Source organism: Maniola jurtina, chromosome 11, assembly GCF_905333055.1.
Source record: "Maniola jurtina chromosome 11, ilManJurt1.1, whole genome shotgun sequence".
Lineage (NCBI taxonomy): Eukaryota > Metazoa > Arthropoda > Insecta > Lepidoptera > Nymphalidae > Maniola > Maniola jurtina.
In genome coordinates this window covers 2476065-2490242 of record NC_060039.1, presented here as the reverse complement: position 1 = coordinate 2490242, position 14178 = coordinate 2476065, and the positions used below count along the sequence as shown (strand labels likewise).

Genomic DNA, 14178 nt, shown 5'->3' with positions numbered 1-14178 from the left:
TAAAGTCTTGATAAATAGATAGTTATATAACTACATAATCTCAAAGCCTTAAGCGGTGATAGCTTAGTGGTTAAGACGTCGTCGGCCTCCTAGTTGATGGTCCAGGGTTCGATCCCGGGCACGCACCTCTAACTTTTCGGAGTTTTGTTGTTCTAAGCAATTAAATACTCATATAAAAATATCGTGAAGAAACTTGCATGCCTGCGAGTTCTTCATAATGCCCTCAATGGTATGAGAAGTCTGCTAATCTGCGCTTGGCCAGCATGGCATACCTACTATGGCCAAACCCCTTCTCATTCTTAGAGGAGACCCCGTGCCCAGTATGAGCCGGCAATGGGTTGATGATAATAATACCTAGACAATAATAAGTGTAATAAGTAATAAGTTATAAGTCATAATAAGTTGTGGTAATGTAAGTATTTATATACGCATACTTATGTTCTACCTATTTGCACGAAATTGCAATCTGAAACGGTAGAATGCAAAAAATCAGGTTATGCGGTTACCTGCTCAACACAAATAAACAAATAATTTATTCGTTCCGGCTTCCGCTACATTTCTCGTCGTATAATTTTATCTGGTAAACTCTTAACTATATAAGAAACACGTCTAGGAGTAATCATAGCCACCGAATACCAATTATGAATGAATGAATGAATATACTTTTATTGTACACTACAAACCTACAGAAAAACACATACAAAGCAAATCAAAATATAGGCAGGTACAATTTGGCGGTCTTAGCGATCTCTTCCAGGCACCAAAATGGTGCAAGGATATTAAGGATTATTGATATTATATAGGTAGGTGGTGCGAATATTACTTAGTTTTTTAATTTATAACATTAAAATAATTACTTACTATTACTATTACTATGGCTCTTCGAACCTTTCATACTCTTCAAAGTAGCTTTTTACATACTACATCACTCATTCAACACATTTCAATTAGTCAATTTCAATTAGTCTCTCGACGACACATCGATAAAGAGTAAAAACATCTCTTAGATAACAATATTTTTTTGACCCGTTGGTCCAGCTCTTTGGCAAAAAGCAAAATATTGAGTAGATAATCAGCTCTCCACCCAAATGGGACCGGTTTCTTTGTTTGGATCAACCGGTTTGTTGCTTATATAATTTAACGAACATATGCATTTATATGATACAGTAGGTACAGCAGCTGGTGACCTGCCAATAAAATAAACCTTGGTCCAGATCAGACGGTCAATAGCATGGCTTTCCGTAATGTTTCAATGAAGGTAATTCAATTAAAACAAAGTTAGAAAGGCTTCCGCTCTTATTTCCTACTAATAATATCAGTTATATGCGAATATTTGTGTTCTTTTCTGAATGCCTTTTTAGGATCCAAATCTCTACATTTTACGGTTCAGGAGACACAGCCCTATGACAGACATACAGACGGACGGACGGCCAAGCGGAGAGAGGAGGCTTAGTAAGGGCACGGTTTTACGATCTATTATAAGAGTCCCGTTGGCATCATTCTGGTATGGAATACCTACTTATCTACCTACGCGTTCGAAATCGCGCGGGTGTCATCTAATTTCGCAGTAAAATCAAATCACTCAAATTATTAGGCGTTTTTAAATGCGGATTAGGTGCCTATATTGCGAAAATATTATGCAAATTGGCTTCTAAGTCGCAGTTTTTTTCTCCAAGTCTAAAATATTTTGTAGACGGGATGCTTCTATGACAAAAAATCTTGAACTCGTTTTAGATAATTTTGGACATACATCGTAACAACCACAGCCAAAAACAACCTGTGTGGGTGTACCACCCATCCACTCTAGCTGTTTTAGAGTTGTCTAGGTTTTTTCGTTGACCGCCGCGATTTATTTCTATTACTACAACAAAATTACTAATAAGCAGATAAGACAGTTATTTCAAAATTACAGGTCAACACTTCATCTTAATCAATAATTTATTTCCACATTATTTATATCTAAAGTACAAATTTTTCTAACATTATATACTTACTAGGTATACAGTAATTTAATAAAGTAGAAAGAAAGCTTTTTAACCAAATAAAATGTTACACGCTTTTGGCAAAGTAGGTAATAGCGTCATATGGACGAAAAACTACCAATCTCAAGCTATTATACAGAATGGGAACTATTATACAGAAACAACCTCCTTTTTTTTGAAGTCGGTAAAATAAACAAAAAGCCTAACCTCGATAAATTTATTGTTTTCGTCTCACTGACCTACATAAATCGCACATTTTAAAGTGGGTAAGTAGGTACCATTTACGCCGATAGCAGGAAAATTATACTTTTGGACGGCCGCAACGCAAGTGCAAAGCTTTATCGATAAGGAAGTGTCAATGAACTTGTTGTAAGGTCATCAAGACGCACGCCGAGTTGAACTTTTGCCGGTTTATTTGACACAGTTAGGGAAAACGCAGATTATTCTCATTATAAGTAATAATATATTCGCTGCCCGTAACTTTGATCTATGAGTGTGGCCTAGTTGTGTGAGTGTTTATCAATCGATTATATCGGGTGCGTTAAGCGACTTTGACGCAAGTCGGTAACTGGATGGGTTACGTATTGACTTTCGAAAGAACGTTAAGCCTAACTAAAACCTAGTTAATAACCTAGTTTACCTAAAACAAAAACAACCTAAAATTATTCGACGAATTATATTATACTAGCTGTCGCCCGCGACTTCGTCCGCGTGGATTTAGGTTTTTCGAAATCCCGTGGGAACTCTTTGGTTTTCCGGGATAAAAAGTAGCCTATGTGCTAATCCAGGATATTATCTATCTCCATTCCGAATTTCAGCCAAATCCATCCAGTAGTTTTAGCGTGAAGGAGTAACAAACATACACACACACACGCACACACACACATACAAACTTTCGCCTTTATAATATTAGTGTGAAGAGGCGGATCAACAAATTCCTGAAAGGCCGGCATCGCATTGGTGGTTCCTCTGGTGCTGCAAATGTTCATGGGCGGCGGTAATCACTTAACATCAGCTGACCCGCCTCCTCGTTTGCTAGCTATTTTTATTTTAAAAAAACAACCGTAAGGGAAACCTGAAAAAGTGACTTACTGAGTCAAGTTGAAATGGCAGTAGACATGACTGTCTGTGGCAAAACCGAATGGCTGCTGGGACAGACGTGGGAGGCTGAGGACCGTGTGTGATGGCGCGCTTTTGGGACGGCCTATGTCCAGAACTGGACGCAAAGAGGCTGATCAGTGATCAAAATGAAGCGAATTTGTGGATTGTTATAAGTACACATCCTACATCCGCTTTGTATTCTGCTTGCCTTGTGCGGAAAAGCCAGCTATTTTCCTAATATTGCCTATAATACTCCTGCGGTGCTATTTCATATCTCAATAGCTACGGTAATTTAGTTGTACAATACGGAAAGTGTCACACAATTATTATTAGCGATCAAACTCCGAATTTTTTCGTCTTAAATTGCCTAAGCTATTAACTTGAAGTAGATAAACGATAACGCGCGAGTCTTGGTGAGACTGACACCGACGGACGATTATTATGGATATACTATGTAGGTACACACTCCGACTAAAAATCAAAAGAGAATAATATCTAGATCCTACTAAACACACAATTAATATTATAAAGGTTTGTGAGTATGTATGTGTGTGTGTATGTTTGTTGCTCTTTCACGCAAAAACTACTGGACGGATTTGGCAGTTGGCTGAAAATATTTGGAATGGAAATACCTAGTTTTGGATTAACACATAGGTTACTTTTTATCCCGGAAATTCAATGAATTTCCACGGGATTTTTAAAAACTATATCCCCGGGAACGAAGTCGCGGGCATCAGCAATTTACCTATAAAACGCATACACTTTGATGTTTTGGGTAAATTGTGGCTCACAACACAATGCACATGAGGTGTGCACTTGGTGAGTTACCATGCACAATGCATTGCCGATTGCAGTGCAACGACCTTTCTATTTATGAACCTTGATGATTCAAGGAATACAGTTTTATTATGCAAGTTCATGATTTTGTTTTTTACAAACTTTATGTAATATCGCGATGATAGCCTAGTGGTGTTCGATCCTGAAATCAACATAGCGGGACTGATTCAAATTTTTAATTAAGGGTAATTGGTTGCTGTAATTTATTTTTTACTGATAGGTCTTGACCTTTACTTTATGTAGGTACTTACCTATCTACTTTAAGTGAATATACAAGAAACTTAAATTAGTTCTAAACTTATGAAGTCAATTGACACAGACGCGGACGTCCTCCGTTCCAATTATTCCCAATTGGTTACGATTCGATCAATTTGATCTTAACAACGACTCCATAAGAATAGTTGTTTACTGTTCTTCTTAGGTTCTTAGAGGCGCATAGCCTATTGCCACATGAGTAGATCTATTGCAACTTGCAAGTTGCAACATCGCATCGATTGCACCTAGTAAACAATGTTGACCAAAGTCAGTATAACTAAAAACCAACCATACGGAACCAATTTTGGAGGTTTGGTGGCATTATTGTTTCCTGCGTACCTCAGAGAATATGTTAAGAAGCTATTTCTGATAATAAAATGATTAATATAATCGTTATACGGAAGCATCTGGGAGGCTACCACATTATTATCACAAGAAACTTCCTACAACTCAGATTAATGGAAAGAAGTCATGATCTTCAGCAATAAGGAATGTGATGCAGAGAGCAGGGGAGAATCGTTAAAACTAAAAGACGAAATCCCGTAGATAGTAGTAAGTCGAATCGATATGGAAAGATCTGAGAATGAGTGTCCACCGCATTATTATCCCAAGAAAAACTCTCCCACCCTTATCTTCTTGGTTGAAGGTGACCCAATTCATTATCCACATAATGATATGGTTTTTAAGATACACTTAACTAACCCATTATCTGTCCCGTGTTCCTAACCATTAGCTACGAAACGAGACTATTGTTAAAATGTATCTTCATTTGTTTCAGTACATCGAAAGGTTCCTAAACGAATCTGAACATGGCGTCATCCTGCTGAGCTTCGGTTCCCTTATAAAAACGTCTACTATGCCAAAATATAAGGAAGAGATCATCGTGAACGCTTTATCCAAGTTCAAACAACAGATTATATGGAAATATGAAGACAGTGCTGAAGAGGGAACCCTCACTGGTAACATTCTGAGGGTTAGGTGGCTGCCGCAGTATGAATTACTTCGTAAGTTATTGTTTATTACTACTTTCATATTGGTCGTATAGTCAACGAGGTATAAGAGGAATAATGTGGGTTACAATAGTGCACCTTGGGGCATACATGTATTGATAATATCACAGTGTAAAAAAAGGATCATAGTGTAAATAATTATCTATTGCTATCCAAACTACCTACATAATGTATTTGTAAAATTTCAACTCAATCGAACAATTGAAAGTAGCTGAAAAATCAGGTACCAATTTCGCCAGCGTCGCAGTCTAGGCATAAAGCCTTTTCATTCTGAGAAGAGACCCGCTCAGCAGTGGACTGGTGTTGGTTGCTCGTGATGATGATGATGATGATGACATACCTAGTCGTACATACCAACAAGTCAACTCGTTAAAAAGCTTTAAAAAATGAGGCTGACTGACTCAAGACACTACACATGGTAAACACTTTCTCCAAGTTGAAGTAACATGTTATATTGAAATAAAATGGGTACAACGATATTGCTGAGCAAAGAATCCTCACTGAAAATGTATTCTGAGGATCGTGACAGATGCAGTATGAATTACTTCGGCTCCAATGTCCCTTTGAGTAGTGATTTAATCAACGATGATAATATTATCTATTCACATACTAGTAGTTCGTCCAAAAAAATGTGAGAATTGGCGGATGGATTCATATTCAACGATGTAAACTCGTCGACCTGTCCATCAATAAAAAAAAACAGCATCGAATTAATATGGCTTGGTGGCAAGTAACAACGGGTACGGTTACTACGGCTCGTATTTTATGAGTATTACGCCTTATGAAACACCTTTTAATTATATTTTCTAATTCCAAATTAATTATTTACATATTCCAAGCGTTTCGATTTAATTCTAGAAACATTTGAAACAATGACATGTGACCCATTTTTTGTTGTTCTCAATGAGGTGACTACTAACCATTGTTTGACTAAAATATACGTTAGTAGGTATCTACTGTAATAATTTATAGGTAGGTATACCTATTTCCTAAGCGGATGTAGCCTAGGGGCTAAGACGTCAGCCTTATTTGCGGAAAATCATATTTCATTCGTATTCGATCAATTCAGCAGGATTTCATCACAATATTCTCGAAGGTGAAGTCTGCCAAACCTTACTTAGTCAGCGGTAGACGGCCAAATCCTTTTTATTATGATTTCTGAGAAGAGATCCTTGCTTAGTAAAATGCCGGTGCGGCGATGGGTTGATGGTGGTATACCTATAGTACGCGACAGATCGAGATGGCGATCGGGGCATGAAGCGGGGGACACCCGTGCTATACCGGGTTAGCGTGGGGGCTATATGGGTGTGCGGGGCGTTCCCACCCCGATGGCCATCTCAACCAGTCGCGTACAGTTCCAGTCTCAATGTGAAAACTTAAAATCCCTAAAGAGCAACAATTAAGTTCAACAATTAGGTCCACTGGACAGTGAACATCCATCGGTAGTGGCAACGATAACACGAACTATTTGTTAATTATTTATTAATATAAATAATGGGAATTCAAAGATGCGGAAGCAATCTTTGCCGGCAGTCCGAAGCAAATTAAAAATGATCACGTTTCACGAAGGCAGGCACGAAGAAGTGACAAAGAAGATATAGATGCATTGTAATCTTTTGAAGGCTCAAAACTACAACATTTTCCTGTTAACATGCTTCCTAAAATAAAAAGATACGTATACTTACATAGGTATAAGTAGATAACATGGAAATGGGAATCAAAATAAAAAAAGGAGGATAGGATTTAAAAGAAGTAATTTCAAAAAAATAACATATTAATTAGGTACTTACATATTTATATATGTAGTTAGTTTTACTAGATACTTAGGTTATTAGAAGAGCCCTATTTAAGTAGAAAAGAAGTTAGTTATGTATTTCTAAATATTTTTTGTAATTGTACTTACTTCTACGATTCAGATTGTCTATGGTCTATATTCGTATACCCGGCCAACCGGCCTTCTTTTCGGAATAATTTGACTGTTCGAAAACACCTTGTGAAAGTTATTTTAATAAAAAAAGTTTATATCCTAATCTCTGCTTTGATTTAATTCGCAGAACACAAGAAAATCACCGCATTCATCGCCCACGGAGGCTTGCTGGGCATGACAGAGGCGGTGTCAGCCGGCAAACCTATGGTGGTGGTGCCTTTCTTCGGGGACCAACCCGCGAACGCAGCTGCCGCGGCGGCCGCCGGCTTCGCTAAAGTGGTGTCCTATGACGACTTGAGTGAAGAGTCGCTAATTGATGCCGTTCAAAGCGTACTAAGCGCAGAGTAAGTATTTTATATCTTAGCTATAAAGTGGACACCCGGATTACCGACAAACGTTTTGCAGGGCACTTTCGAACTATCGAATTTGTCGGATTATAGAGTAGCAACTTTTTAAGACAAATACCTAGTGCAAATTTTTTCACAAAAGAGTAATCCGACAAATTACAGATGCAATGATAAGATTCTATATGTCATACATACTCTGAAGTACAAAATATAATAATACATTATGTATGTCTTTAGTAAATTCAATATAGACATCTCGGATTATAAAGTGTGCCGGATTAGACAGGGGCCGGATTACCGGTGGTCCAGTGGACCACTCCACTCCATACCACTCCTCCAGTCATTTAGTAGTTTTACCTGGATAGTTAGATTTTAAAATGCTCTTTCCGAATTTTCATTTTGCCACCTCGTATCTATGCCGCTCGCGCCACCATCTCGATAAAATGGCGCCCAAAAACAGTTTTCTGATGATAACTTCTTTCCGACTCATTTCATGATGAAAATGGCAATGTAATGAATTTAACTAATTACAAAACAATTTCCTACAATTTATGTAGTCACTTTGTTTTTGAATCAATAGTTTTAGTGTACAAGTGCCGCAAAGTCCACTCCAACACTCGTTTTGGCCAATTTTCAAAACTCCCAGCTAAACCTTTTCAGGTAACCTCCTTTTTGAGCACCAAATGACTGTACTAATAGGTATATTCTCGCAATAATTAGATTTTGCAGTTCGACCAAAAAAAGATAAAGTTAAAAGAATGCATCTTTAAGAAACAGATATAAATGATTATTATGAAACAAGTTAGTAAATAGGTATGAGGGCGATGAAAATACAACATTAGAAAATTAACTTACTACGTCAATGCAAGTCATATTTTTTGATTGGTTACTTACATACGGAAGCAAATGGAGAATTAAATAAAAATACTTAGGTAATAAAAAAATGTTTATAGTGCTACAAACATTAGCAATAAAATCTATGTAGTCCATACATAGTAAAAACTAAAAAGTTACTTTGTAAAAAGGTAAACAGGTCTAAAGCCCCATCACATATTTAAAGAAAATCAATAACAATAATTTTTTTTATGAAAAACGTAGTTCAATAATATTTTTTGAATTGAGATTGTGCCCAATCCATGGCCCCTAGAGTATAAATAACATAGTAAACTAGCTTTTATTAGCTAGAATTTCTCAAAATCCGTGCTTGGTTGGGGCTACTGTACGTTATAGAGAACCTACACTTCCAAAATCTTAACTTTCTAGACCCATCCGTCTGAACTTTGAACTGTACAGTAGCCGGCAGGAAATATTTTGTACATCGACTTTTAGAAAGAGGTTTCGGCTTCGTAGAGTGTTGTCTCTGTCACTCATACTTAAGTGACGTTTTGTCGGTCTCAATGACAAAGACAACGCTCTACGAAGCCGTTATCCCTTTCTAAAGATCGATGTACAATATTTCCTGCTATGTACCTATCTACTGTATGTTGATAATATTATGTCGGTCAGTCTCTCCGTTGTTATCAATTATCATCTCTCTTGGACTTGGACGTCAATCTTGCAATATCACTGCTATAAAGGTCACGATTTCATTAAATAGGTTAATATCATTTCAACGACATAAAGTTAGTCTAGTTTATCTAATATTCATTTTAACCTTATTTGATATTATTAGCTTATAACATGATCTTCAACCGTCAAAGACACATTTTCGTCTTATCGAGGTTTTATTTCATTTCTTTGTGTAGTATGCTGTATTGGGCTATTTACGCACTGCATCCATGCTCATGCTAAAAGTAGGTAGGTAGTAGATACCTATACTACGGCGAGTTCAGATCGAGGATTCTCAATTCGGATCGAATGCAGTGCGTAGAAACCTTCAGTTAGACCTGAGCTCAAGGTTTAAGGTACCTATCTTTTTACCGGGACGCTAAATCGCGAGGCATTGCTAAGGCTGCCTTTTCATTGAAGCGGAGCGGAGCGAAGAGCTTTTCAGCATACCAATTATTGAATTTATTAGATGATACTCTGATTGTCGAAGCACATACGTTACCTCTCCAATGGGCAGACAAAATTAAACTTCCGATTACATAATTTAGGGCTAAAAATTCCAAACCCTCTCCCACAATTAAAATGCCAAAGCATGTTTATAATCAAAACACCATTAAAAACGCAACTTTAAAGTCAAATAATATTATAATGAGTCCAGATGCAATAATTACATTACATTGTTAAAACAATAAAACTAAAGTTACGACCTCCGTTGATCTATAGACGGAAATGAATATTAATAAGTATGTATACAGCTGCTTCACATAACTATCTCATAAGATATATCTTAATATATTATTCTTATTATACTTACTATTATGGTATTTTCTTTTAATTAACAAACTGGATAGGTATTTTTATTTTCATTTAGATAAGTAGGTACCTACATCGTAATTCAATAATCAATCGCCGGCCTAATGATAGCAACTGAGGTGTCCTTTCAAAGATCGGATATAGGGTTTAGGCAATTAACCTTATTAGGTATAATTGTTGTGTAATGAGTATAACTAATGACTGTTAATAGTAGACACATTTTTGCGTATGTAGTTACTTAACTAATTTTATTTATTTACTTTTTAAATTGCTAGTTTTTGTTTAAAATGAAAAGAACAAAAATGAGGTCTTAAGATGATAATCGTCTGTTTCACAAGTAGGTACCTTTACTTGTCTCAGTTTCAATGAAACGTTATTGAGTATTGCTTGAACACTTTATCTTCCCTTGTCAAACTCACAAAGGAGTAGGTATTTTAATGCTTTCAAATGAGTTCTTACAAGAAAATGCGCGTTTATGATAAATGCTAATATTAACTCAAGCTCAAGAGTATACGAGTAGTTTGTAGTGAATACCAACTCATCATTATGTCTGATCTACATATTATCAACGTATATTATTCAATTATCTGGTTTAACCTTAGATAGGGGCATTGTTGTTATTTGTGTATTGTGTATGTTCATAATATGACCAATGTTCGTACGTAGGTAGGTACCTACTTTATTTTACATCAATCGAGACGTGCCCATGGCCTGTTTCTGATCTGTTCAAAGTATGGCTGAGAAAATAAATTGGCTATATTTTATCATACTTACTTGGCCATTTCCTGTCAATAATAATCAGTTGCTTTTTCTTTATCAAGAGGTGTATTTACGCTCTCCAAAGTCAAGTTAAGGTTACACTTCTTACACACTTCTCCATACAAATGAATTACGCGTATTCTATTATTTGTTGTTTGTACTTTGTTTATCTACAAAGTATGTACAAACCCGTTAATTAAGGGCCCGCTTACACTAAAATCAAAAAAATGTAAGATTTCAAGCTCCAAATTAACCATCATAGGAAAGACTTCCACATAATTATTGAATACATGTTTAAATAAGTAAATCAATCTTTCGTATTGACATTTAATGTAACATTTTTGCTCAAACTATTCTAAAAAGTTTGCTACTAAGGATCAAACTAAAAACTAACTAAAAACCTTGTGATACTACGTAACGTCCCTTTTCATAATTATTAGTTTTTCAAAGATTCCACGTTTTTCGGCGATAAAATCAAAAATTGTTTTGGACGGCAGAAGGTGCATACTTGGAAGCATAGTACCTATTGTTTTTACTTTTAACTCAATCCACCCCATATTAAATATAATATTATACGAATCTTAATAACCACCTTATTAGAAAGGCGCATGTTTCCGAAATCCGAATGTACCTATACCTACCCTAGGAATTAGGATCGGGTGAATAAACAGATTAAACTATGTCATCCCGTAAAGACGTTTAGATACCCGTCCATAATAATTTAACCTAAACGCTGATATTATCATGTTAGTTAAAATCACGTTAACTTGAAAACTTAGGGCTTAAACCTAAATAGGAACTACTTAACTTAAATGATAATGTTGGAAGGAAAACCGAAACACACCCGCAAAACTGGTAGAATCAGTTTTGTTTCAAAGCCAATATCACCAAGTTTCTTTTCAAACAAGTTTCTACGTAGCCATGCATCGATTAGTTTCGGAGAAATTGTTAACGAAGAATCCGTAAAAAAGGCTAAAAAACAGATTTTTCAAAATCTTGAGATTTAGTTGGGAGTCGGGGCTGTAATAATATGGGCCTGAGCCTGTTAGTACATTAATACACTTTCTTTCTTGGTGAATTTTACTTTTTGGTTATTCTTATTATTTTCTTACCCCATTTCTTTTCACATAATTATAATCTTTATAATATTATCTATATACATTCAATGCCTATATAGGTATTATAGCATAGCTCAACGTTTTTAGACGTGTTTGCTTTACAAGTTTACTTAGGAACAAGAGGTGCAAAATAAACATGACAATCACACTAATATTATAAAGGCGAAAGTTTGTTTATTATAAGACTAGAAGATGCCCGCGGCTTCGCCCGCGTGGATTTCGGTTCTTTGAAATCCCGTAGGAACTCTTTGATTTTCCGGGATAAAAAGTAGCCTATGTGCTAATCCAGGATATTGTCTATCTCCATTCCAAATTTCAGCCAAATCAAAGAGTAACAAACATACACACACACACACACACACACACACACACACACACACACACACACACACACACACATACAAACTTTCGCCTTTATAATATTAAGTGTGAAGTGTGATAGGTACTTATATTATAAATATACTATAGGATACGATATTGGTACTTAGTTACATTATAAATAACTAACAATAGGCGATAAGGTTGGTTCGCAGCCAAACGGAAGGTCTGAGTAACACACCAAATGAGATTGCTTTTCTTATAATGGATAGCATAATATTTAGGAAAATATTTACTGACAAGTGACTTAGGACATACCATCGATTTTGGAGCGCTACTTACTTAGGAACTAGGAAGATTCTATTCTACTCTACAATATGTGCCTAAGTACTAGCGTAGGTACGTTTTTATTGGGATTCCCTACCTACTCGTATGTCACCAATGAAAATTTTTATACTTGCTTCGCCGTTTATCTTATTCAGTCAGAAAAACCTGTCTTTGTAGAATATTATGTAAAATTGAAATATTTATCAACATATTATTACAATCTAGGCAGGTCCCACTTTTATGTGTTGGTAGGTGTACTTTTCTGATACAACTGCCGCTTTTATTGCAACATACAAATTACAATATTTGTTGTTAATCTATCAATAATTGAATATATTTCAATATATTGACATTAATACACGGAATTTAATATTCATGAGAATATAATTCAATTAAATATAAAAATATAAGTCAGTAGGTAACTGTGATATAAATATTAAAATTAAATTTTTCAAAACTTTCTATTCCAAATTGCTTTGCGGCATGTGGCACGTTCTATAGGTACTTAGATAAAAATAGACCTACCAGAACTTGCTCATATTATAGTTCCTTTTTTTACGGATGAAAGCTACTTATATGAAAATCCCTTCAATAGTTTCTGAGATTAACCCGAACAAACACGAACTTAGCGCGACGGGGAAGTAGAGAAAATACTTAATATTGTGTGTTTAGTGTAAGCGATAGAACGTAAAATTACTATTGCATTCTATGTTGTATCTATTTCATCAGATTTAAAAATAAATAATTATTCGTTTCAGAATGCGCCTAAACGCACGTCGCATCTCCAAAATATGGAAGGACAGAGAGTCCTCTCCTTTAGACACGGCCGTATTTTGGACTGAACGAGTCATCCGATGGGGCCATGCGGCGCCTCTACACACTGCAGCGAGGGAGCTCGCCTTCTACGAACTGGCGCTGCTTGACGTCGCCGCAGCGTATATGCTAGCCCTGTTGGTACTTGTCATGATCATCTGGTATTTACTGTCGAAGATATCGCAGCTGTTTGTCAAGGAGCCCAAACAGAAGATGCACTGAGTGCGAGCGTAACTTTTCGTCTGAAAAAGAGTTGAGTTAACACCAGTAACACCATTTGAAAATTCCTGGTCCGCCATAGTTTTTTAATTGCAAAAATTAGGCTTGTGCTTGACGACAATCATGCTTAATCAAAAGCAATGATGAGGTCTAAATTGGAGCGCGCTTGCCTAGAAAATGGCCACTGTTGCTTTGAAGGTATTTAGGTTATACGTGGCAGGAAACACGGATGCCGTAAGAGCTTTTATAGCAGGGTTTAAAGCGTTTAACTGTGATCGTATTGTACGCACTTTTGTCATCCCATTCGATGTTTTCTCATAAATTACGACTTACGAATGAAATAAAACATGGGACCATTTTCAACACATAAAACGTATAAAGGCATTTTCATTGCAAAACTCGGTTCGATCATGAGGAATTTATTCGGAGCGAGCTCCATAAAAACGGAGTTTGATTTCTATTCGAATATTAATCAATTAAACTCGATGTTTGTAACTGTTCTATAAATTGATGCAATTGAAAATAATAGAAACACTTTTTTTAATGATGTAACCACAAATTCACAGTTTTCAGATTTATTCCTTTACTTGTGCTATAAGACCTACCTATCTGCCAAATTTCATGATTCTAGCTCAACGGGAAGTACCTTATAGGTTTTCTTGACAGACACGACGGACTGACGGACGGACGGACGGACAGACAGACAGACAGACAGACAGACAACAAAGTGATCCTATAAGGGTTCCGTTTTTCCTTTTGAGGTACAGAACCCTAAAAACGCAAATTCATTGTGACGCCCTGCCT

The 14178-nt window shown here is 36.2% G+C and overlaps 1 protein-coding gene across 1 annotated transcript in view; it reads left to right on the top strand.

Annotated features, from left to right (window-relative positions):
* Positions 1-14032, top strand: part of LOC123869702 (UDP-glycosyltransferase UGT5-like) — a 28875-nt gene extending 14843 nt beyond the window's left edge. The window contains exons 6-8 of the mRNA XM_045912692.1: positions 4954-5179; positions 7240-7456; positions 13101-14032. Of these exons, the coding sequence (XP_045768648.1) occupies positions 4954-5179; positions 7240-7456; positions 13101-13377 (720 nt within the window). The 3' untranslated portion in view covers positions 13378-14032. The remainder of the gene's footprint in view (positions 1-4953; positions 5180-7239; positions 7457-13100) is intronic.
* The last annotated feature ends 146 nt before the right edge of the window (positions 14033-14178 follow it).